At 49.9% G+C, this 26,850-nt stretch overlaps 1 protein-coding gene across 1 annotated transcript; it reads right to left on the bottom strand.

Annotated features, from left to right (window-relative positions):
- On the bottom strand, positions 1–26,850 carry LOC311184716 (apolipoprotein L3-like; the record flags this gene model as incomplete). Its single annotated transcript, XM_084254906.1, has 3 exons — positions 1–847; positions 1,492–1,548; positions 26,720–26,850. The coding sequence occupies 3 exons, from the start codon at positions 26,848–26,850 to the stop codon at positions 1–3; spliced, it is 1,035 nt and encodes a 344-aa protein (XP_084111032.1).

The following is a 26,850-nucleotide window of genomic DNA, read 5'->3' as shown; positions in this document are numbered from 1 at the left end:
TCACGGGGCCGGGTCCTGCTGCAGACTCCCGTGGATCTGGCCGAGCATCTCCAGCATCCTCTCCAGGTCCCGGGCCTGCTGCCTCAGCGTCTCAGCCGACTCTGACTTTGCCCCCTCGTGCAAGTGCTTTGAGTCTTTGACAAGGAAGAACACATCTACCCCCAGGAAGAAGACTGTGGAGAAAATACCCGTGACTCGGGCTGCTTTGCCCAAGGCCTGAGGAGTGGCTTCAAGGATTATGTTGAGGGGCCTGGAGCCTTGGGCTGACATACGTTTGCTGGACAGGAGGCCAGCTACTGCCTGTTTAATTTTGGCGAAATTGTTGAGATTTTTGCACTTCTCAATGTCTTCCAGACCGTTGATAATATTCTCTACTAGAGAAAAAATTTTGGGTATGTCCTTATTTGCAATCTTCTCCGGCAACTCCCCTTTGTTTTTTTGATCTGATGCCATGGGTTGGGCTTCAGATTTTAATGATAAGATGCGCCACTGTTCCGCAATGCTCGTGGACACCTTGGTCAGAGTGGTGGCTATCCCCAGCCCCATCCCAGTTGCACACAAGACCAGGCTGGCCCCTGCGGTCACGGGTGTCAGTGACAGCCCCAGGATGGTCAGGATGCCGGACACAATGCCTGTGGAGTTGCTCACCACATTGGAGATGGTACAGTCTCTGTGTATCTTGCCAGCTTTGTCTGCAAGCTGGAGGAGCTGAGCTATGTGCTCCTCAAGCTTCACCTTCATGTGAGGGAAGACTTGCAAAAGCTTCTCCCTGCCCTCCTGCTCTTTTTGGCGCATGTCTTCATCACTCAGCTGGCTCAGCTCTTCCCGCAGCGCAACTGCCTCCTCCCTGTAACAGTGAGGCCAGTGACACAGAGAAAGGGATTGCTCATCTGCAAAGTGGGCACAACAAGGCCTATCCTGCACAAATCAGTGCTTTCACTATAAATCAAATAGAAGAAATGTTGTAAGAGTGAAGGATTTTTCTATCAACAAATATGGTCCGTACATTATTGATGCTCCTAGTATGTATTCAGACCGAGACTGAAGAAAGGAAAGTCATGTTAAGAGGCTCCTTAGCAGCAGCTCTCATGCCCACCTGGGACCATGCAGCTGTTTCTCTTCGCCAGCCTTTTCCCTTTGCAAAGCAGCAGAGCAGGCTCCTCCCAAGGCTGCCCTTGTGTCTATGCAGGCCTCTATTTTAGCAAGCCAGTCCCTTTCACCCCTTCAGGGGCAGCTCTAGGTCCTCCTGTCTCTGTGCAAGCATCCTTTCCTGCCCTTCCCTTTTATAATATACCCAACTCTTTCAAAAATTAAAAAAAAAAAAAAGCGCTTTAGTAGTAGGTATTTGATGAAGGCCTTTCTACTCGCAGGCAGGTCAGCCTTGCCACCACAGCACGTGTGTGTAGAGTGAGAACTCTGGACAACAGGGTAAATTGGAGCAGAAAGACTTTCATTTAGAGAATCACAGTGTGCAGGGAGGAATTAGCTTACCACAGAGCTGCCTGATGTGCCTGGCTGCTGAGCGTGATCACCAGGCCGTAGAATGTCCTGAGTGACAGGGTGAGTTCACTTGGGTCATGGCCACTGCCAGGCTCACAGTACAAGAAATGCTGGGGTGTGGGGGTGTTCTTGGGGGTGATGTGATACCCATTCCCACCTGGGACTGGAGGCTACAGGCCAGTCATGTGGGCAGCAGGTGATCAAACCCCCATCAAGCTGTGTACACGGAGGCTTGGGGTGAAGGGCCTCTCAAGTGAGAAAATAATTCAGTGACTCTGAGCCCCTCTCCTAACAAGGCCTTGACTTTGGCTTCTTGTGTCCTGCCCCTCCTCACTTGTATTACCCTGTCTTAGCCAGAGTCCTGCTATGTGTATTTAGCAGAATCTCCCCACTCTTGATATCCCGTCACCCTTGATATCAGAGCAAGTTCACATCCCCCACCTTTGGTGAACAAGTCCCTGACCTCTAGTGGAGCCACTGTCTGAGCAATGGTCCTGCTGGGTCAGTGGAACATGAATCCTCCTGCTCTCATCCTCTCTTCTGGTCAATTTCCACCCATCCGCCCTTCTCACTCACTCACTCACTCACTGACTATTGTACCTGTCTTTGCTGTTTTCAAACCAATCTCTCTCCTCTAGTGTAATGGACTGGAAACACGCAGTTTCTGTATCATTTCAACAATGTCAGAAATTTTTTTCCTTTAAAAGGCCAAACTTCTCTGGGTGGCAATGCCCCGTCCTCATGTCACACACTGAGTCCAGGACAGTAAAGTTTCCTGAGGACAATGGAAGTGTCATAGGTGAAAGCCTCCCAGACTATGAGTTCATCCTCTGCTGATTTTAGCCTATATCTTTTCTCTGTAGTAAACTGCAAGTGAGCATAACAACTTCCAGTGAGCTCTGTGCATCATCTAGGGAATTCTCAAACACAAGAGGGATTTCGAGGACACCCCTTTTGCAGCTGACATGAAAAGTAAGGGAGTACTTGGGGTTCTGCCCCCAGATTTGGAAAATTGACTCACCTGAGCAATTAGAATTATAAAATCCCAGAAATGCAGAGCTAGAAGAAACCCTATTGATTATTTTCCTTCTTCTTTTCTCTCCTCCAAGCCTGATGCCCATGGCTCGTTCCCACTGAGGGAACTGGGTGCATTGAAGCCATTTGGACTGGGAAGCCGGAGGTGTGCTGCTCACCTGGTTCCCCTCAGTCTGCCCATTTCCAGCTCTGATCTGACACCACCCCTGAACTCTCAGATCATCAGCCAAACTCACCTCTTACGTGCTGAGAGCTTCACATGCGTGCACATCTTGTAAGGGGGACCTTATGGAACCTTTTAAGGACTCAGGGAATATTAAGAACCAGCAGCACGAGTTGCAAAACCTGACAAGGCTTGTACCTGCATGCTGGTGGAGGAAGCACTTTTCTGTCTAGCAGGAATGGAGGAGTCCCCTTAGCATCCTTTAGTTACCCTAAAGTGGCACCCTCTCATGCCGATGTTGGAAGTAATCACTAAGGCATCCAGCCATCATGTGGTTCATGAGTTTTTCTACATAGACCAGAACAGGACAGTCCAGACCTCCAGGTAGTGAATGGAGGATAATCTCCCAGGGCCCTTGATGCCCAGCATTGAGAATATCAAATTAGGGAGAAGAGAAACATTGGTTGTGATGATTGCATTTAGTTCCCCACCTTAGCCCACTCTAAGGCCTGCTCCACAATCCCATCAGCTGACTGGTATTCCCATTGGACAGATGTCCCATCTGAGATCCAAGGCTCAAGTCCAGAACCCAGATCTGAAGAGGGAGAGATCAGGTGCCACGGCATCCTCCTCATGGACCTGAAGGTAGAGTTTGTAAGACTCCTTAATAGGCATAAGAGGTTCTAGCCAGAAACCACAACAAAACAAAATGACTGTTTCAGGTGGTATCTGACTTGTCCCACACGGAAATCCTGCTTGGTTCACATCAGCAGCAAAAGACCTTTGGCTCCTGTCTCTTCTCAGCAACTTTGTGAAATGCTAATTTAATTGAGCATCTCCTGTGTGTCAGTGACCAGTCTGAGCACTTCATTATCTGTTTTTCCTCACAAAAACATTGAACAGATTAAAACTAAGGAAGAGGATGGGGAAGCCACAGGCTGAGGATACACAACTCCCAAGTCCCTCCCCCACACCTCATCTCTTCTCAACCCAGCAAATGACATGAACAACACATTCCTTGCAGACAGTGTAGAAGGGGCATCCTCAACACCGACCACAGGGTACTGCCTGGAGGAGGTGTGCCTGCCAGGAGCAAACTAACCCAGAGAAGGACATCTGGGTGACATTCTGGGGCACCCCCTGGAGGTTACCTGGAGAAATCAGCCTTAGCCACAAATGTCACCCAGGCCTGAGGATCAGTCAGCAGGACTAGCAGGTCCTCCCTGCTCACCGTGCACAGGACATACTCAAGGACTTCCTTCAGCAAGCTGCTGCGCTCTAGGTGGGGAGAACAAGGAAGGTTGGGCTCTGCCTGGGCGGGGGTGGGTGGGGTGCAGAACCCTGAGCTCTGAGCCTCAGAATCACCTGCATCTCCTCTCCCCCAGGCTGGTCTCAGGGGACATGGCTCCCCACTGGTACCTTTGCACCCAGCTGGTCACCTAGTAAACAAGACGCCATCTTCCTTCCTAGGGGGTTGTCCTCATGCGTCCCCCCCACCCCTCTGTTGGCAAGGAGCCCGCCTGCTAGGAAGCTCCTGGCTTCTGCTCCCCCTCCCACTGCTCTGCAGCATGACTCAGCACAATTGCTCTCCCGTGTGGGCCCTGGGGTGGGTCTGATTTGGTAGCCTGGGCAATGCAGTGACAGGTTGGGAAGAGAGCACTTAAGAAGCAAGCCAGCTGCTAAAGGGAGAACGGAAACCAGGACTTAGACAGAGAAAACCCAGGGCACCTCTTCTGTGTGTTGCCTGATGGCGGTCAATGTGGTGGGGGATGGGCAGTGGGCCAGGGGAAGGCAGAATCGGGGAGACTAGGATAGGGGGAGGGAACTAGAGAGTGACAGGAGGGGGAGCAACATTGCATGGGGGCTCAAGAAACATGGAGCAGGAATAAGAGCCGCAGGGTAGCAACCACTATTGGTCCCCAAAGCAGCTCAGAGAACAGGGGAGACAGACCTCACCCACCCCTGGAAAGCACCAGAGGCCTCCGGACAGATCACAGACATGTGAGAAGTTGTTCCAGTCACTCGTGCTAAGGGAAATGCAAGTGAGACCACAAGGAGCAGCAGCTCACGCCTTGAGAACAGCCCGAAGAAGGCAGGTGTGGGGAGGGTGCGGGGAAAGGCGCTGAGGCTGGAGGGGCGGGTGCTCCCATAACACAGCGGCCAGCTGGGGGCCAAGGCCTCTCCGTGCAGGCCACAGGCAGACTTTGTTTCACCCCCAGGCGTGGGACCAAGCCGCCTTCTCCAAGGGCCAGACCCGCAGCCTTCCTGGGGGGGGCGCTCGGCCGCCTGCAGGCCGCTGTGCCTTGTCCTGGGGCTGGGGCTGTGGCGAGGGGGGCGTGGTGACCCCCAGGCGAGGGGGGTGTGGTGCCCTCAGACCCAGGCTCGTGAGTGATTTCTAGACGTGTGGGGTCACCCTGTTACCTTGGGCTGTAAAATGAAAGCCACGCTGGGGGAAAGGAAGAGAAGCAAGACGGCGGGGTGTGCAGAGAGGAAAACACCTCAGCAAAGGGAGGCGGCTCTGGCACAGGTCAGGAGGGCAAACTGGGGTTGAGTCCTGGCTCCTTCCTGAGAGCTGGATGAAGGCCCCGCCTCTCCCCTGCCCTCTGCTTTCTCACCCACAGGCCATGTTCTTTACCTTCTTTATGGGGTGATTTTCAGAACAAACTATAAGTGCTCCTTACTTCAGAAGGCCCACCATGCTCTGTCCCCACCCAGAGCCAGAGGTGGAGCGATGCGGGTGACCAGGGTGTCCTTGGACATTTGCCCTGAAGAAACAGCCCCTGGTAGGGAAGGTTGAGCTCCCTGGGTGTCCAGGCCCTCCAGCACTGCGGCACCTGTTCATTCCAAAAGGTGCAACAGCCCCACCTGTGCTGGGCACCTGTGCCCTCAGGTCATTATCTGTGGAAGTGAGCCTGTCTCCCCAGCTCAGGGGAAGATTAAGGGAAGATGCCTGGAAGGCTCAACCCAGAGCTGGCTCCACAGCCCCGTCCATGGAGGACAGAGCAGGAAGCAGCTCTCGCTGTCTCTCTCAGATGCTCCTGACTAGCTGGGGCTGCCTTTTCCTGAAAGGCCTCTGTCTGGAGGAAGATCTGGTGTCAAGTGTTAATAGCCAGGGAGAGGATAAATTCTAGAACTCAATGAAGGCTCCTCAGAAGGTCTCAGTAACCCACAGGGGTGACCACATCAAGAATATGTTCTCAGATTGAGTTCTCCTCAGTTGCTTGACTCCCCAGTCCTTCCCCTGGTTGAGCCTTGTTTGCACCTCTGCTTTCAGGGAACTGCAGGCTGGAATAGGCTACTTATCCCCCTGGAATAAGGGGGAATTTGGTGCTAGGAGTTATATGAAGCCATTGAAGAGTTAGAAGGAGGTACTTGAGGGTTATTCTGGCCCAGTGTGGAGGATGGGCAGGGGCAGTACCACAAGGGAGGTTCTCCCAGAAGTCCTTGTAGGAGTCTCAGTGAAGGGAGAGGCTCGCTGGGGTGAGGATGTTGCTGTCTAGCTCTCTCTCTCTGTCCCTTCTTTTATTGGTGACCCTCTCTCACACCTACAAACAAGCCCTTCTGCCCCTAGTTGACCTCACATGCCACATGTCAATCCAGAACCCGAGGAAGACCATCAACACAGTAAAGGCTCAGGGTATCACCAGATTTATTGAAGCAGTCTATAAAGTGCAAGTGGAGGAGAAACAGACAGTCATGAAATACCATCTTTGCTAGCAATTCCCCCGATGGGTAAGGAAACTGAGGCTCAGAGATGTGTAGCTCTTGATCACAAGATGATTGATCTTTTTTAATTAATTAATTTATTTATATAAGAACTGGAGTACATGCCAGATGCGTGAGAGTGTGGCGGGATTCACCAGAGACAGAGCAGGGAACAGAACAGGCAGATTGACCGAAGTACACTGCTGAGGGGAGCAGCAGGTGAGACAGGAGACATCTGCCGCGCCATGTGGGAACCTCGCCTGCCGCCTGGGATCAAACCAATACTGTAGAGGCTGCGAACAGCTTCACAGTGCTGCGCTCAACTGCCTGTGCCACCAGGGGAGGCCCAAGATGGTTGATCTTGAGACACATCAAGTTCCTTGCCCTGTGCTGGCATCTGGTATCATTCTCCACCCCCTCCTTTTAAAAAAAATCAGTCACTGCTTCAACACAGCCTTTGGAATTTCACTGTCCTCAGTTGTCTCCAAGGACAATCTGGTTCCCAGAGCAGCAGTGATTGACCATTCTCCCACCCAATCTGCTGTTCTCACCACCACCACCACCACCACTACCAGAGGTCACTCTGTAATCAAGGTAAAGCTGCTAGAAGACAAAAATACATTCACACTGGACAGCTGGGAGCAGACACTAAAACTAGGGTCAGGCCATATTTTCTAGCATGTCAGACCACGGGGAGGGTTAACAGAGGAGCCGCTGTGGCTTTCCCATATCCCAACAATTTCAACTCTTTCACTCTCTCTCATCTTCAATTTTGTAAGTTACTGGCCTTCCCATTGCCTGTTCTTTCACCCCACTTTATTCTTGCCCCCCGTCTTGTTCAGTCCAAAATAAATGGTTTCCTTATCCCCCTCCCTCTAGTCTCCTCCCTTATTCCAAGCTGTGTTCCTGCCTTTTCACATGCCAGCTTCATCAATCCTACTCTGACTCACTCAGCTACAGAATTGCCAAACTCCTTAACACCCAGGTCCATAAACTTCATTTTGTGATTTTTTCCCCTCGAGCAAGGTACTGCCACACCTCGTCCAACACAAGTCCCTGCTCCTTACTTGGTCCTGGGGTCACAGAGTCAGGAACTACACAGACGCTCATAGATCTGGCTCAGGTCTTCCAAATACCTCTCCATCTTTTGGGCCTCCTTCCTCAGGTTTTCAGCCAATGGTGTCTTTGCCCCTTCATGCAATTCCTTTGAGTTTTGCACTAGGCCGGCCACATCAAACAGAAGAGCGGCGCCAGCAGCGACTACACCAAAGATCCGGGCTCCTTTCATCAGTGCCAGACCACCGACTCCAATAGCTTTCTGGACTTGAAAGGCATTTCCTGCTGTCAGTATTTCACTAGACATGACGCGTGAAAAACTGTCTGCTAGATGAGGCTTGGATTGGAGCCACTGGATAAAAAGGGCCATCTTCTGAATGTAATGCAGGCGCCTGAAATTCTCATGTCCTAAGGAAACTACCTCGGGTGGGCAGTTACGTAGAAATTCCTTGACCACATTCTCTTCATTGATTCTATCTGATAGGGCTTTAGCTTCATCTGCTACAGAGGACATATTCTTCCTATCCACGGCGCTGGCGGACACATTGGTCACAGCAGATGCTGCTCCTAGTCCCACACCAGTTGCTGTCAGTGCCAGACTGACCCCTGCTGTCACTGGTGACAGACCCAAGCCAACAATGGTCAGAATGCTAGACACAATTCCGGTAGAGTTGGCTGCTACATTGGCAATGGCACAGTCCCTGTGCACCTTGTCTGCCTTGTCTGCAAGTTCATGGAGCTGGGCTATGTGCTTCTTAAGCTGCTCTTGCATCTGAGGATATGATTTCTGAAACCACTTCCTAAACTCCTGCTCATTTTTATCTTCCGTGGCTGTGTCTGTTTTCAGACCTCTCAGACCTTCATTTATCTCATCTGCTTCATCCCTGTAATAATGAAAGTCAGGTGCTAAAAACAGGCAATTTGATTATGTGCCAAATGGAATCAATACTCACTGCAGTCTAAACATTAGAAATTACAGAGCTTTTACAATATGTGAAGTGGAAAACAACTTTACAAGGTTAAAGAATTTATCGATAAACAATAAATATTTCAAGCATCATAGATACTTCCCAGTATTTATTCAGTCAGAAAATAAAAAAGTAAATGTCATTTTAAGATGCTTTTAAGTCATCGTAGCTATTTGCTCAAGGGAAGGTCAATACCATCACCACACAGGTGTTGGTAGAGTAAGAACGAAGAGAAGTAGAATTGGAGCAGAAACAACTTTGCTCAGAGAACCTGAGTGTGCAGTGAAGAATTAAGCTGACCCACAGACAGCCCTGCCTTTTGCCCTTAATCTTGACATCTCTAGAACGTCCTGATTGATAGGAATGTCTTCACTTGCCGTGCCCTTGGTCACTGATCTGTCTAGCACTGAGATAGCTGATGAGGGCTTAGGGCCCTGCGGTATCACTCCTGACCCCTGGGAGTGGCTGGAGCCTAGATGTCCTCCACTTCTCATGTAGAAGTCTTTCTCCTGCCCGTCTTTAGCAAGAGTCCTGTTGTTGAGCAAGAATCCTCCTACTCTTGATGTGGCCTCTAGTGATTGTCTACTCACCTACTCTCCTTGTTGGCTAGAAAGTTTCACCTGTTTTGCTGTATTCAGCCTAGTCTCTCTCATCAATTACTACGCTCTTGACACTATCACAAAAGTCCTGAGTAAACTCTGTTGTACTGTGTTAACAAGTGTCAGGATAATGTTTTTTCTTTAATAGGTGTGCTCCAAAGTTTGGCTATACTCCACATGTATTTCACACACTCAAGGAGCACAGTAGTGCCTCCTGAGGACAAATGACAATATTTCAAATGCTCTTGTTAGGGGGAAAATGATATCCTAAAAGCTATTTCCATACAGGCTTTGTGGACTCCACCCCCACCCCAGGCCAAAGCCAAAGACACTGGGAACTCCAAATCCCATCCCCACCAAAGGGAAGGAAGCTGGGACCTGAGGGTGGGGTTCAGCAGCCAGGTTGGTATAAAGCCAGACAGCAGCCAGGCTTTGGAGGGTTTTCCCCATTTTGGCTCTCCGCCAGCTCGCAGCGTCCGGCCAGCTCTGAGAGTGACTTTGGGTTTCCAGGTCGGCAGATCGGGTAGGACGCATGAAAGACTTTATTTCCCTATTTTCTCCCTGAGTTGTACATTTTCCTTATTTCCTTTTCCCTTGTAAATAAACCTTTTATTAACCTTTTGTGTGTGCCTGTAGTGGAGTATTCATAAGTTCCTTGTAAGCGCGCGGGTGAGGACCCACAGCCGGGCAACCCGTTCAATATCGGGGCTGCCCTATAACACTCCTGACTCTGCGTTTCTCCCTTTCATGATTTTAACAGGTATCTGTTCTTTGTAATAAACTGTAACTGTGAGCATAGCAGCTGTCTGTGAATTCTGATTTCTTCTAGGGAGTTATTGAAACTGAGAGTGGTTGGGTACCCTGAAATTTGCAGTTGGTGTGAAAAGCTCAGTTTGGGGGATTTAACCCTCAGTCATGGGAGTTTGGCACAAGGATACTTAGAATTAAAAAATAAATCAGGGAGTCGGATCAACATGGCGTTGTGGAAACGCTGTGAATAAGACCTCTCATTTAAAAAAAAAAGTTAATAGGGAGGAAAAGCAGCAGGTCCCAGTGAGAACTGGGACACGGAAGATAAACGGACGACTCCAGCAAACTGCCCAAAGAAGAAAGTTGCCATAAAAGAGGACTAGAAGGGAGGAAGCTCAGAACCCTGCTACCCTCCCCTACCCACAAAGTTGGCACTCTCCCACCAACAGAAAGGAGGAAAAAACAAAAAAACTAAAACAACCAACAAGAACAAACCATGCATCAAGCGGGACTGTGAGTGGAAAGCAACTATTTCAGCCACCACACCCCGTGAACTGGAGCTGTGGAGAACCTTGCAGGATTCGCTGCGGACGTGAGCGACTGGCTCCAGGCGCCATTGGAGAAAAACAAAGACTCCCGGAGGAGACCTACAAACAGCCCCACAGGCCAGCCGGTAAGCTTGTGCGGAAAAGCAGCGCGCTGGAAAAGCATACGCGGATCTCGCGACCTCGGCTTGCAGGGAGACACACGGGAGCCCTCACTGAGGTGAATGTCCCTCACTGAGTAATCAGAAACCAGGTGCCCGGACATGGAAGTGGGGTGCAAAAGGTGCCATTTCTGTGGACACTGAACTGGGCTACAGCCCGCATCCTGGACCTGCTTTGGAACTGAGACCCAGAGCACGAAATTCAGGGCGTGGAATCCCCACGATGGTGGGGTACAAGGCAACACAGCACCCCAAAGCCATTGAGGCGCTCTCCGCCACTCCCACTCTGTTCCCCTGACCCATGGGGTAAAAAAACAATTCCCCGAGGACACTAGGAAAGATCTCTGGCACCACCTAGCTACCAGAAAAATATCACCAACACCCCATTGTTGGAAACCAGGGATCCCAAAAATACCCTCGGGCGCTGAGAGAGGGTAGGCCATGCAAATGGGGGTAAGGAGGGAAATAAGGTGTGGAGTAAGACTCCATCCTGGAACTGAGAGCTAGGCACAGGATCCGGGGCGTGGGACGCACCATAGCAGCAGGCACTGCACAGGGTGACAGCCAGCGTTTTGGATCTGATAGCCCTGGAACTGAGACCTAGAGTGCAGACTTCAGGGCGCGGGATACATATAGCTGCGGGCACGACACCAGGTGAACATAGGGCAGACACAGCACCCGGCTTGAATATGAGCCTGTGTTGAGATGCTTCCCTCTGTCCCCTCCTCCGCTACTCAGAGAACCACTGGGAAAAAGCACAGGTCAGCAAGTACGGATCTCTGGCACCACCTCGTGACCAGAACTAAATCACCAACTAGCTGATTCCCTGTTGGAACTGAGTAAATACAAAGGGAGGGACTGTAAGGGACAGAGCCCAACAACACAACATCAACACCCTGGTGGAGTTTTGACCTACCAGTGCTGGTCTCAGTCTGGTAAACAGTTTCCAACGCCCCTAAAGGAGCACTACAAAGAGATGTACGCCAACACCAGTGGCACAACATCCCAATGCATAGAACTAATTAGAAAGCAAACAACAGGGAAAAGAAAAAATATATATAACCAAACAAGCCAGCAGGAGGACACACCACAAAAAGAAATACAGTCACCAGAGCTCAACAATGACATGGAAGAACTTCTCGGCCTATCAGATAGAGAATTAATAATCATCCTGATTAAAAAGTAGAAAGAAAACGAAAAGGAAAAAAATGATTTGAGACAAATAATCACTGAACTGAAGAATGAAGTTGAGACCTTAAGAAAGGAAAGAAAAGAAATGCAGGAGATAAAAAGATTACTAGAGGAGATAAAGAACTCTGGGAAAAGCAATGAAAACAGAATCGATGAAATGGAAGAACGGATCAGTACTATCGAAGTCACAGAAATAAAAAGTGCTAAAAGAGAAAGAAGTGCAAATGAAGCATTATGAGGAGACTCTTAGACAATTATCAGACTCCATGAAGAGAGGAAATGTAAGAGTTATAGGCATTCCAGAAGGTGAGGAGAGAGACAAAGCAACTGAGAAATTATTCAAGGAGATAATTGATGAATACTTCCCAAGCATGACAAGGGAGATGAATATAGGCATACAAGAAGTGAGAAGAACTCCCAATTACCATAATGAAAAGAAAACTATGGCAAGACACCTAATAGTAAAGCTTGCAAGAGTCCAAGACAAGGAAAAAATAATGAAACTGGCAAGGGGAAGAAACAGATAACTTATAAGGGAAAACCAATCAGGTTAACTTCTGACTTCTCCAAAGAAACACATGGGCAAGAAGAGAATGGAGTAACATATTCAGCAAACTTCAACACAGCAAATGCCAACCAAGAATACTTTACCCTGCAAAGCTCTCCTTCCTCTACCAAGAAAAAATATGAACCTTCTCAAACAAACAGAAATTCATTACAACTAAACCCCCACTCCAAAAAATTCTACAAGAAGTCCTAAAGCCAAAACAAACAGAGGAATGAACAAGAAGATCAGAATAAAGCTAGGAATAAAATCACAAAAAAGACAAACAAAATGGCAAACACAAATGCCAACATATCAATATTAACTCTAAATGTAAATGGATTAAACTCATCAATAAAAAGATACAGAGTAGCAGGCTGGATTAAAAAGCAAAATCCAACCTTCTGCTGTCTCCAGGAAACACGTTTAACCACAAAAGATAAACTCAGACTGAAAGTGAAAGGTTGGAAAACAGTCCTACAAAAATTGGACCAAAAAAGAAGGCAGGAACAGCCATACTTACATCAGATGAAATAGACTTCAAATTAAAAAAGTAAAAAGAGACATAGATGGACACTACATTATGATCAAGGGGACAATACATCACGAAGATATAACACTCATCAACATATACTCACCAAATGAAGGGGCACCAAAATATATTAGACAATTATTATCAGCTCTGAAAACAGATATTAAAGAAAACACATACATAGTGGGAGACTTCAACACCCCACTCTCACCAATGGACAGATCAACGAGACAAAAAATAAACAAAGACACTAGAGCCCTAAATAAAGACATAGAACTCATGAACTTAACAGACATCTATAGGATACTGCACCCAAAAAAATCCAAGTACACATTTTTCTCAAGTGTGCATGGATCATTCTCCAGAATCGATCACATACTGGGCCACAAGACAAACATCAACAGATACATGAAAATCAAAATCATTCCAACTATCTTCTCCAATCATAACGGCATCAATCTAGAAATAAATCATGAAAAGAAAACAAGGAACCTTCCCACTTCATGGAGATTGAAATCCACACTACTGGAAGACCACTGGACTAGTGAGGAGATCAAAGAAGAAATTAAAAAATACTTTGAGTTGAATGATAAGGAGGACACCACTTTCCAGAGTGTATGGGATGCAGCAAAAGCAGTAATAAGAGGAAAATATATAGCAATACAGGCTCACATCAACAAACAAGAAAGAACTCAAAGAAACAACCTAATCTCACATCTCAAAGAACTAGAAAAAGAACAACAAAAAAACCCTAAAGCCAGTAGAAGAAAGGAAATAATAAAAATCAATGCAAAAATAAATGAATTAGAAATTAAAAAAAACAATCCAAAAGATCAATGAAACCAAAAGTTGGTTCTTTGAAAAAATAAACAAAATAGACAAACCTCTACAAGGCTCACAAAGAAAAAACGGGAGAAAACACATATAAATAGGATTATATATGAAAGAGGAGAAATCACAACAGACTCAGTAGAAATCAAAAGAATAATCAGAGATTACTATGAACACTTATACGCAAACAAATTCAACAACCTAGAAGAGATGGACAAATTCCTAGAATGATATAATCATCCAAAGCTGGACAAAGAAGAAAAAGAACAACTAAACAGACCAAATACAGGCAGCGAAATTGAAGCAGTAATTAAAGCACCCCCCAAAAACATAAGCCCAGACCCAGACGGCTTCACAAATGAATTCTACCAAACGTTCAACAGTGAATTAGTGCCTATCCTACACAAACTCTTTCAAAAAATTGAAAAAGAAGGAATACTACCAAATACATTCTACAAAGCCAACATTACACTAATACCAAAACCCAACAAAGACAGCACAAAAAAAGAAAATTACAGGCCAATCTCCCTAATGAACACTGATGCAAAAATCCTCAACAAAATCCTTGCCAACAGAATCCAACAATGCATCCATAAGATAATTCACCACGACCAAGTAGGATTGATTCCAGGGACACAAGGATGGCTCAACATCCAAAAATTAATCAATGTAATCCAACACATCAACAAAAAGAAATATAAAAAGCACATGATAATATCCATAGATGCTGAGAAAGCATTCAACAAAGTGTAACACCCATTTATAATAAAGGTTCTTGAAATTCTCGGGATACACAGAACATACCTCAACATCATAAAGACCATCTATGACAAGCCCACAGCCAATATCATTCTCAATGGTGAAAAGCTGAAAGCATTCCCATTAAGATCTGGAACAAGACAAGGATGTCCACTTTCATCACTGCTTTTCAACATAATACTGGAAGTCCTAGCCAGAGCAATAAGACAAGAGAAAGGCATACAAGGAATCCAAATAGGCAAGGAAGAAGTCAAATTATCTCTATATGCGGACGATATGATAATATACATAGAGAACCCCAAAAACTCCACAGAAAAACTAATTCAACTAATCAATCAGTTCAGTAAAGTGGCAGGATACAAAATCAACGCACAAAAATCAGTAGCCTTCCTAAACACAAACAATAAATCTGAAGAAGAAGAAATCAAGAAAACCATTCCTTTTATGATTGAAACAAAAAAAAATCAAATACTTGGGAATAAACCTCACAAAAGAAGTTAAGGACATATACAAAGAAAACTATAAAACACTGTTAAAAGAAATAGAAGTAGACACAAAGAAATGGAAAGACATCCCCTGCTCATGGATCGGAAGAATTAACATTATCAAAATGGCCATCCTACCAAAAGCAATCTACAGATTCAATGCTATCCCAATTAAAATTTCAATGTCATTCTTTAAAGAAATAGAAAAATTTTGATGAAATTCATATGGAGCCAACAAAAACCCCGAATAGCCAAAACCCTCCTGAAAAAAAAAAAAAGAAGGGAATGGAGGCATCACTCTCCCAGACTTCAAACTATACTACAAAGCCATAATCATCAAAAATGCATGGAATTGGAACCAGAACAGACACACAGACCAATGGAACCAAATAGAAAACCCAGAAATAAACCCACAGATTTATGGTCAACTAATCTTTGACAAAGGAGCAAAGAATATGCACTGGAGCAAAGAATGTTTGGTCAATAAATGGTGCTGGGAGAACTGGGTCGCTACATGCAAAAGAATGAAACTTGACTACTATCTCACAAAATGCACAAAAACAACTCAAAATGGATTAAAGAGCTAGACATAAGACCTGAAGCCATAAAATATATAGAAGGAAATATAGGCGAAACACTACATGACATGCACCTCAAAGACATCTTTACAGACACATCACCCAAAGCAGTGATAGTGAAGGCAAAGATAAACAGCTGGGACTATATCAAATTAAAGACCTTCTGCACAGCAAAAGAGACAATAACCAAAACAAAGAGAAACCCCACCGACTGGGAGAACTGCTGCACCTCCCCCTGCAGTGACCCTTAGGGCTAACACTAATGATAAAGGACTGATCACAAAAAATCTACAAAGAGCTGATGAAACTCAACAAAAACAAAGAAAAAAACCCAGTCAAAAAATGGGCAGAAGAGCTAAAAAGAAACTTCTCCAAAGAGGAAATACAAATGGCCAACAGGCATATGAAAAAATGTTCAACATCACTTACAATCAGGGAAATGCAAATCAAAACTACCATGAGATACCATCTTACACCAGTGAGGATGGCACATATTAAAAAAACTAGCAACAACAAAAGTTGGCGAGGGTGTGGAGAAAAAGGAACTCTCCTGCACTGCTGGTGGGAGTGCAAACTGGTCCAATCACTATGGAGAGCTGTGTGGAGATTTCTGGACCTACTAAACATAGAGCTTCCATAGGATCCAGCAATTCCACTCCTAGGTATTTACCCAAAGGACACAGAAACATTAATTCAAAAGGGCACCTGCACCTATGTTTATAGCAGCACTGTTTACAATAGCTAAGCTTTGGGAACAATCCAAATGCCCAAAAATAGATGACTGGATCAAGAAGATGTGGTCCATATACACCATGGAATATTACTCAGCATTCAAAAAAGATGAACACATGCAATTTGCAGCAACATGGATGGCGCTGGAAGGGATCATGCTCAGCGAAATAAGCCAGAAAGAAAAAGAAAAATACCAGATGGTCTCACTCATAGCAGGAATCTAGAAAACTTAAATAAGGGACCAGGAAAAAGAATAACTATAAGAAAGAAAAAATTGAAATCAACAAACAACTATGAATCAGAAACACTCTATGGGGTGTGGGGGTGGGGAAATGAGGGCTTGGGGTCAAAATAAGGGGGTTGCAATTGTATGGGGAATATAAAAATAAAATTAAAAAATAAATAAAAAATAAAAAATAAATCAGAGCCAGAAGGGATAATAATGATCATTTTGCCTGTTATTTACTCTCTTCCAAGATTGATGCCCATCGATCTTCTCAGTCGAAGGTCACTAGGTCAAGTCATGGCCCCAAATGACTTGGAAGCAGGGTATTTGCTACTAACTATGGTTCTCCTTCACCTCTCCAGATGCCTCTCTGACTTCTGACCCACCATCCCTGAACTTTCAAGTGTCACCAGCCTAATTCACACTTTAGCTGCTGACAGTTTTATTTTTGTGTGCATACCCAGGCCATGCACACTTTATAGAGCCTCTTAACAAGCCAGGGAATGTAAAAACCCATCAGTCAGAATCACTAAGCCTGAAAGTCCTGCTTTTGTAGTAGGTGAGGAATTCCTTTCTTCTCTGGAGGGGACTAGGCAGTCTCCTCAGTGGCCTTCAAATTATGCAAAGTTTGCTTAACTTGCTCAACTCACATGCTGTCAATAGAAGTATCACTGGGCCACACTGCCTTCCCATGGGTGAGGGGCTAGTCTTTGTAGAATAGAAGAGGTTTCCAAATAACAGTCAACACTTCCCCTCAGCCACCCAGAAAGATTATGGAGGAAACAACCACCTACTATTCTCCATGCCCAGCAACGAGAGGATCAAACCAGGGAGGAAAGAACCATTGGACCAGATGATTGTGTTTGAGTCCCCACTGTTGACCACACAGTCCACCTATCAGACTGAATTGCTCTTGTCCTTGGACAGACTACCAATCTGAGACACCCAGGAATAAGCTCAGAGCCCCAGAGCTGGCAAGGAATAGATCAGGCCCTAACCCAACTCTGCCCAACTCTGCTCCAGCCTTTCCACTAACAGTACAGAGGGTTTCTGTAGTGTTTATAGAATGCCAGGGGATTCCAGCCAGAATCCCCAGGAACACACCTGATTGTGGCAATACTTTTTGAGTTGTTCTAAAGGAAATCCTGCTTGGCTCTTATCTCTAGGAAGAAGGCTTTTAGACACTATTTCTTTCCAGAAAGCTGGTAAAAAGTGAACACTAACTGAGCACTACTGTGGGTCATTCATTATGCTAAGCACTTTACCTTCATTTTCTTGTTTTCCTCACAACAACATTGAACAGATTGGAAACTAAGGCAGAGAGGGGGTGAGTCACTTGCCAAGGTCACACTAATGCTCACTGCAGACTTCATTTCTTCTGAGCGCAGTGCCATTCACTGCCAGCAAATGGCATGGAGAACACAGTCCTCATGGATTGTTAAGGAGGAACATCCTTAATCAAAATCACAGGGCACTGCCTGGAGGAGGTGTGACTGCTAGGAGGAAACCAGCACAATGAGGGACATTTGGGTGACATTCCTGGGGACACCCCATGGAGGTTACCTGGACAAAACATTCTTATCCACAAGTGCCTTCCAGGTTTTATTGTCAATCAGCTGCTTGTGTTGGTCCTCATTGTTCATTATGTTCAGGATACACTGAATGATATTCGCAAAAGAGCTGTTGCTGTCTAGATTGAAAAAAAAAAGGAAGGTGGTTGAGGTGGAGAGAAAATGGTGTTGAATCTCAGGGGTCAGTGATAATCTTCCTGAACAGCTGTCACCTGGGTCCTTTGGATGGCGTCACCTGGTGTTATGGGACACAAAACACTGTGTCCTTACAAGAGGAAGAGACCAGATATCTCTCTCTCTCTCTCTCTCTCTCTCTCTCTCTCTCTCTCTACACACACACACACACACACACAGTGCTGTGAGGACAGAGAAGTCACCATCTCAAACCAGGGAGAGTCTCACCAGGAATGAACCCTGGCAGCACCTTGCTCTAGGATGCCCAGCCTCCTGAATTAATTATCTAATTTATGGCATCTAGATATGTTTTATAAGTCACGTGTTTTTATCCTTTAGAAGGAGAATACTGCACATAACTCACCCCACCAGCAGAGTGAGGACAGCACCCAGAACACACGCACCCGAGTTCTCACAGTGAAACCAGGGAACACGCACATCAAGTGAACAAATAATGTGACGACTGTGAACAGTCTCAGGTCAGAAGCTTGCTCGAGGCAAGACGACCGCCCACTGAGCTACAAAAGGAGGGGTGGTTTTCGGGGATTGGAGATTATGGCATTGCAAATGGACTCCAGGGACTAGCACACACAGGCGTGTCCAGGAGCATATGTGAAATGTGTCTCCTGCTCTACATGAACCAAGATGTGTTCTTCCTTCACAGGAGACGAGAGTGAGACTCAGACAAGCGACCGCCCACAGCCGCCAGCTGAAGGCAGAACTGAATCCCAGGTCAAGGGTCAGCCATGTCTTTGGCGTTTGACTCTGAAGCCTCCTTGTATTTAAAGTAACTCCTGTCATGTCTGCATCCTACCCTGTCAATATGTGTGTGGATGCTGTTGCTATTGTAATTAAACCTGATGTTGCAAAGGGCCCGCCTTGAGTAAACTGTTGTGAGAGAAGACTCCCGCTAGTCACGGCCTCAGGACAGGCAGAGGGGCTTCCCGGGGGTGGCGGGGTGCTGACCCTGGGCTCCACCTGCCCTTCCTATCCTCCAAGCTGGTGTCACGGGACTCAGCTCTCCAATGGCACATCTGAACCCAGCTGGTCGCCTAGTCAACAAGACACCATCTCCCTTCTTGGGGGGGTTGTCCTCACACCCCCAGTCTGGCCCCCTGGCAAGAGGCCCACCTGCTGGGAAGCTCTGGGTTCTGCTCCCCCCCACGCCCCCACCTTGCTCTCCAGCATGGCTCGGCACAGTTGCTCTGCTGGGTGGCCCTGGGCGGGTCTGACTTGCTAGCCAGGGCAATGCAGTGAGGGGGGAGCCCTGGGAAAGTGGATTGAGGAAACTGAGTGTTCATTTTGCAGGGGGAGGGTTGTTTATTCTATTTTTGCTGCTGCACTACAGGGAGAAGGAAACCAGGGCTTGGACGGAGCACACCACAGCCCCTCGTCTGTGTGTTCGTTGATGGGGTGAGGACAGATGAGGGGAGGTCTGAGAGCCGAGCTCTGCAGGGGTCTCTGAGAGGAAAGGAGTCCCTGCCCTGGGCGGGTGCCGGGTCTCGGGTGCGTGTACCCGGCAGACAGCGCGGGGGCTTGAACAAGCCGCAGGCAGAGAAGGTGCTGGGGGACGGGGCGTTTCCACCTGGACTCACACACTCAGACGGCGGGGACAGGACAAACACTGAGGCTACATGGTGCGTGTAGGCCCAGAACCAGGCCACATGTACCCATGTGTGATCCCCAGGGAGCGCAGGGAATGACTCTCCCCAAACAGGTGAGTGGGGTCAGGCGCGCCAGGTCACGCGGGTAGGAGGGAGCTGAGACCAGACCCGGGTCAGGTCCGACCTGCAAACGCCCTCAGAGGATGGAATGGTCTTCTAGATCCTGCCCCTTGGCAGGCAGCTAGGATAAGGGCTGGAGGCAGGAGAAGCCCCCTGGGCTGCTGGTCCACCTGCTCTCTCTTCTCCCCCCCTGCCTTGGGGCCCCTTTATTCTCCCTCCTACTGTTTACCAACATTCCTGAGGACTGTCCTGGCTACTCTTCTGGTGGTTGGATGGGTGTCAGGGGAGCAAGGGAGGGAGCGGGTTGCCATGGCACCCGGAGACGCACACATGCCCCCACAGACCCAGGGTGGGCTCATTTGGACACCTGTTGGGAGCTGCAGGTCACTAATCAATCCCCTTCACAGTTCTTGATACCCTAGAGGTGAACTCAGCCCGACGGCGCCACCCCCAATTCCGGGCCCCAGTGGGAACAGAGAAAGAAGAGGCTGACTACCTGCGTCGTCCCCACCGCTGCAGTCTGGGTCCATGGCGCCGGCCGCGGGGTCTCAGGGCTGCTCTGCCAGGTCACCAGCCAGCGTGCGGGTAGGAAAGGTTGTTTCACCCTTAAGAGAAGAAAGACAAACCATGCTCAGGCGTTAGCCAGCTGTGGCCGCGGGAGCAGCAAGAAACACCTGCCCTCTGCTTCTCTCCGGGTGGGGGGGCCCAAAGGCCAAGATGTGTTAACTGGGTGTTTCTCTGTCTCCTGAGCCCGGCTGCTGCTGTTTAGAGAGTTTCTCAATTCACTGCAGCTCACGCCAAGCCAAGTCAGATCCTGTCATCCAGGGGTGGAGGTAGGGGTGGGGGACCAGCAGGAGGAGACACCCCAACCAGGGAGGCCACCGGAGAGAGATAGAGCAGTCACAGCGAACCCAGAAGAAAGGTGGGAGAGAAGGTTCTAGAAGTTATTTGAGGTGAAAGCAGCAGTGCTCATGGCTAACAGTTAATGCTGAGGGGGTGTCTGTGATGTGAGGCCCTTGGGGTCCCCACTGAGGGGTGTAAGGTCGGTGCAGGGGGCCTGGGGAGGGTCTTAGGCCGCAGGCACAAGGAGGGGCCTGTAAACCGCAGAGGGAATTCCTCCTTTGCCTCAGCTCCTGGAACCAGAGGCCTCACCCGACACAAACAGGAACCAAGGGTGTTCAACCAGAAACTGCCAAAAAAAATCAACTTCAGTTCCACATACCCAGTTTCCTGCCTAACCTTTCCTCACCCTATAAAAGGACATCTCTCCCCACAACAGGTCGACTTCTCCGACCCCTCAGGAGGTCCCCTGAATGTGCAATGTCCTAGATGAGGTCGTATTTGTGCTAAAGAGGAGCAGCAGGAGCAGGAGCAAGAGCAGGAGCAGGACACGCTGTAGGGGCAGAGCAAGAAGGAAGAGGAGAGAAAAGAAGAAACAGAAAATCTTGCACTGAATCAATCAAAACAAAGAGCTTCTACGGAATCAATCCACTGGGCAATCCATGGATCCATCAATCACTCAACTGATCCCAAAAGGATCTGAACGTGAGACAGAAAGAAAAAATGACAAACACACCAGAAGAAATGCTTGAAACAACGCTGAGGTGAGGAAACCTTTCCAACCAAAGCACAAATTCCAGAACCATAAAGGGAAACGTTGATCTAGTTCACCTCTAAAAACATTAAACATGGCCGAGGGCACCACAAACCAGTTGCACGCCAGGAAACACTAGTTGGGACACTTCAGCTGACAAAGGCAAGCTTGCACAGCTCCCACACACCCACACGAGACGGAACCCAATTTTTTAAGAGAACAGTTTAGAACAACGTCTCCCTGGAGGTGACGGGCCGAAGGCCACCTCCTCTGGGGTCCATAGCACAGGCCACAGAGGGCCTTTGGGAGCTGGTGTTTAGGGCAAAGGTGCTTTGATGGCCCCAGTTTTCAGGTTTCTGTGTAACACGCACACCCACGCTCACACTCCGGCACCACACGCCCAGGGCTGCAGCCTGACGGAGGGGACAGAGCCAGGATCCCGCGGGGAATCACCCTGGCCTTTCCTCACCCACAGCTGGCTTCTTCACAGTGGGGGGCAGGCTGCCTCCTCCTCTGCCTGCACCCACAACGCAGAGCAGGGGCGGGGGACAGAGCCCGAGATGACCCTGCTCTCTCTGCCAGGCTGGGGCCCAGCAAGTCTCCCCCTCTCAGGGCCTCAGTTTCCCCAGGGGACCTGCCCCAGCCGACTCGGGGCTCAGAGTAGGTGACACAACCGCTGGGTTCACTGTCTCAGAAACCCCTTGATCCCTCCTGTCTGAACAGAAAGTCTCTACCCCCTGGGCCGCCGCAGCAGCACCGGGGACCATAGGTGGTAAGGCCGCGGGTAGAAGTGTGAGCTCCCTGCACCTCTGCTCGTGCCCAAAGGCACGAGCACCCCGGCACCACCTTCTGTCACCTGCTCGTGTCTCGGGGTCAGAGACCTGGATTCACTGGGGTGTCAGAGGGTTTGTGGACCCCTCCGAGCGGTCCCCCTCCCTCTACTGATCGGGGGCTCGGGGAGGGAGAAGGCCTCTGGCAGGCCGGCCTCTGCCACATAAGCAACCTCTGAACTTTCCTCTTGGTTTATGAAGTGGTGACCACGATCCTTCTCTAAGAGCTGGCTGGGAGGGTGAGGAGGTGGGGTGAGGGTCCCCCTCCCCAGCTTACCGGGACCACCCTTGGCTGGGTGGAAGGAGACGCGGGGCGCTGGTGCAGCTCCGGTCACCGGCTGAGAGTCTGTGTAACGACCAGACACAGCACAGGAAAAGAAACAGAAAGGGAAATTCAGCAAATCCGAGCAGGTAAAGATTAAACCACACCCCGCACAGGACACTGACCTCCCAGTGCCCCCAGCCTTGCTGACCCACAGGAAGAGCACCCCCAGACCTACCTTTCAGACCCCACTGGCTCAGCACCTCCTGCCTTGTTCTTCAAGAACTGCGGCTGACAGACCGTGGGACCCTGAGCACATGACTGTCCCCACCTTGTGGGTGTCCTACCACTTCCTTTGTCCTGCCCACACTTCCCCAGCAGGTCACCTGATTTCCCTCCATGTCAGGCACTCGCACTGCCCCTGAGGCCCAGAGGCCCTGGGCAGACGTGTCCCATGTCCCGCTGCTGCTGCTGGGGGTCATGTCCACACAGCTTCTCCACTTTTGCTCCCCCGGCTCCCACTCCAGAAGCCCCTGCTTCTACCACCTGGAGACCATGCTCGTCCTTCAAAGCCCAAATCTGATATCGCCTCCTCTGAGAAGCCCTCCGGCATGCTCCCCCATGGAGTGCATGTCCAGGCCCTGCTCCCATGGCACCTGTTAGGGGTTCCCTGAGGTCACTGCTCCCCACTTGTCCCCGGGTGTCCCTCCCCCTGGCCAGCTCTCTCATGGAGAGACACATGGGGGCTTTGGTTTTGCAGATTAGCACGAGGAGACCCATCTTGGTGGAAAGGCCAGTGGATGGACACAACCTGGGGAGAGGTTGGAGAACTACCCTGGCTATCAACACTCGATGCCAGATCTTCCCCCTGACAAAGGCCTTTCAGGAAAAGGCAGGCCCAGCTAGTCAGGAGCATCCAAGGGAGACAGCGAGAGCGGCTTCCTGCTCCATCCTCCATGGACAAGGCTGGGGAAGCTGGCTCTGGGATGAGCCTTCCAGGCATCTTCCCTGAATCCTCCTGGGTTCACTGTCTCAGAAACCCCTTGATCCCTCCTGTCTGAACAGAAAGTCTCTACCCCCTGGGCCTCCACAGCAGCACCGGGGACCATAGGTGGTAAGGCCGCGGGTAGAAGTGTGAGCTCCCTGCACCTCTGCTCGTGCCCAAAGGCACGAGCACCCCGGCACCACCTTCTGTCACCTGCTCGTGTCTCAGGGGTCAGAGACCTGGATTCACTGGGGTGTCAGAGGGTTTGTGGACCCCTCCGAGCGGTCCCCCTCCCTCTACTGATCGGGGGCTCGGGGAGGGAGAAGGCCTCTGGCAGGCCGGCCTCTGCCACATAAGCAACCTCTGAACTTTCCTCTTGGTTTATGAAGTGGTGACCACGATCCTTCTCTAAGGCTGGCTGGGAGGGTGAGGAGGTGGGGTGAGGGTCCCCCTCCCCAGCTTACCGGGACCACCCTTGGCTGGGTGGAAGGAGACGCGGGGCGCTGGTGCAGCTCCGGTCACCGGCTGAGAGTCTGTGTAACGACCAGACACAGCACAGGAAAAGAAACAGAAAGGGAAATTCAGCAAATCCGAGCAGGTAAAGATTAAACCACACCCCGCACAGGACACTGACCTCCCAGTGCCCCCAGCCTTGCTGACCCACAGGAAGAGCACCCCCAGACCTACCTTTCAGACCCCACTGGCTCAGCACCTCCTGCCTTGTTCTTCAAGAACTGCGGCTGACAGACCGTGGGACCCTGAGCACATGACTGTCCCCACCTTGTGGGTGTCCTACACTTCCTTTGTCCTGCCCACACTTCCCCAGCAGGTCACCTGATTTCCCTCCATGTCAGGCACTCGCACTGCCCCTGAGGCCCAGAGGCCCTGGGCAGACGTGTCCCATGTCCCGCTGCTGCTGCTGGGGGTCATGTCCACACAGCTTCTCCACTTTTGCTCCCCCGGCTCCCACTCCAGAAGCCCCTGCTTCTACCACCTGGAGACCATGCTCGTCCTTCAAAGCCCAAATCTGAAATCACCTCCTCCTCTGAGAAGCCCTCCGGCATGCTCCCCCATGGAGTGCATGTCCAGGCCCTGCTCCCGTGGCACTTGGTGGGGCTTCCCTGAGGTCACTGCTCCCCACTTATCCCTGGGACTCCCTCCCCCTGGCCAGCTCTCTCATCAAGGGACACATGGAGGCTTTGGTTTTGCTGATCAGCATGAGGAGGCCCATCTTGATGGTCAGGCCAGTGAATGGACAAAGCCTAGGAGAGAGGCTGGGAGAACTCAGCTGTTTCCTACCCTGGCAATTAACACTCAATGCCAGATCTTCCCCCAGACAGAGGCCTTTCAGGAAAAGGCAGCCCCAGCTAGTCAGGAGCATCCGAAGGAGAGAGCAAGAGCTGCTTCCTACTCTGTCCTCCATGGACGGGGCTGGGGAGCCAGCTCTGTGCTGAGCCTTTCAGGCATCTTCCCAGAATCCTCCCCTAAGCTGGGGAGAGCGGCTCCCTTCCACAGATAATGACCTGAGGGTGTGGTGACCTGCTGAGGGGGCACAGGTGGGTGCTGTTGCACCTTTTGGCATCGCCAAGGGCTGGTGGGCCTGGACACCCAGGGAGCTCAACCTGCCCTTCCAGGGGATGTTTCCTCAGGGCAAATGTCCATGGGACTCCTGGTCACCCGCATCGCTCCACCTCTGGCTCTAGGTGGGGACAGAGCATGGTGGCCCTTCTGAAATAAGGAGCACTTGTAGTTTAGTCTGAAGATCACCCCATAAAGTAGGTCAAGAATATGGCCTGTGGGTGAGGAAGCAGAGGGCAGGGGAGAGGCGGGGCCTTCATCCAGCTCTCAGGGAGGAGCCAGGACTCAACCCCAGTTTGCCCTCCTGACCTGTGCCAGAGCCACCTCCCTTTGCTGAGGTGTTTTCATGTCTGCACACCCCGCCGTCTTGCTTCTCTTCCTTTTCCCCAGCGTAGCTTTAATTTTACAGCCAAAGGTAACAGGGTGACCCCACACGTCTAGAAATCACTCACCAGCCTGGGTCTGAGGGCACCACACCCCCCTCGCCTGCCACCGGCACCTGGCGCCACAGCCCCTGCCAGGGACACAGCACAGCGGGCTGCAGGCGGCCGAGCGCCCCCCCAGGAAGGCAGCGAGTCTGGCCCTTGGAGAAGGCGGCTTGGTCACATCCCTGGGGGTGAAACAAGGTCTGCCTGTGGCCTGCACGGAGAGGCCTTGGCCCCCAGCTGGCCGCTGTGTTATGGGAGCACCGGCCCCTCCAGCCTCGGCTCCTGTCCCCACATCCTCCCCACACCTGCCTTCTTTGGGCTGTTCTCAAGGCGTGACCTGCTGCTCCTTGCGGTTTCACTTGCATTTCCCTTAGCATGAGTGACTGGAACAACTTCTCACATGTCTGTGATCTGTCCGGAGGCCTCTGGTGCTTTCCAGGGGGAGGTGAGGTCTGTCTTCTCTGTGCTCAGGGCCTCCGTGGGGCCCAATAGTGCTTGTTCCCCTGCGGCTCTTATTCCTGCTCCATGTCTTCTTGAGCCCCCATGCAATGTTGCTCCCCACTCCTGTCACTCTCTAGTTCCCTCCCCCCTTATCCCAGGCTCCCTGACTCTGCCTTCCTCTGACCCACCAGGCCTTTGCCTGAGCCCACCCCCAACCCTTGCTGCTCCCAGCTGCAGTCAGGCCAACCTCCCCCTCATTTCAGTAACCCATTTTGAAGGCAACTCAATGACAGTAAAAGAGCAATTTATTAAAGAGGTTTCAGAGCCAAAATACGCCAGAGTAGGAGCCCAGTACCACATTTCACAAGAGGCTGGTTTCTGCCCCTGGAGTCCTGCACCTTCACTGTGTAACTAAGCCACGTGCACAGAGAAATCACGTATTAATATTCAACAAAGGTAAGGAGAGATCTAGTCAATTTCCAATATTTTCAGTCAGGAGAGGAGGCTGGTTTCTAACAAACTTAGTTCATTGCTGAAGGACAGACACTACGTGATTTCAAAGCCAGCAATCCCCGGGCCTCAGCTGTGCAGCCAGAGCTGTCTGTGCTGGGGAGATGGAAGGACCTGACCCCCGAGGCCCGAGGGGCAGCAGGTGGTTCTCTCTTTCTCTCCCTTTCTGCACCTCACCAGCGGGCGTGGAGAGGGGGCTGTGCGAGGAGGCTTCTGACATCTCCTGGGCGCCTCACCCCAGGGCTCTGCTCAGTGAACCCACATCGCTCTGCTGACTCCAGCCTCCAGGTGGCTCTGCGGGGCGGCAGCAGAGGAGACATCTGCCACCAGGACAAACTCCAGAACTGTCTTTTCTTGATCCCCATCCTTCACCCCCAGGTCCAGAAATTTCAT

This window comes from Talpa europaea (genome assembly GCF_964194135.1).
Source record: "Talpa europaea genome assembly, chromosome: 15".
Taxonomy (NCBI): domain Eukaryota; kingdom Metazoa; phylum Chordata; class Mammalia; order Eulipotyphla; family Talpidae; genus Talpa; species Talpa europaea.
Note: the sequence above shows the minus strand (reverse complement) of the source record. Positions and strands in the feature narration are given on the sequence as shown.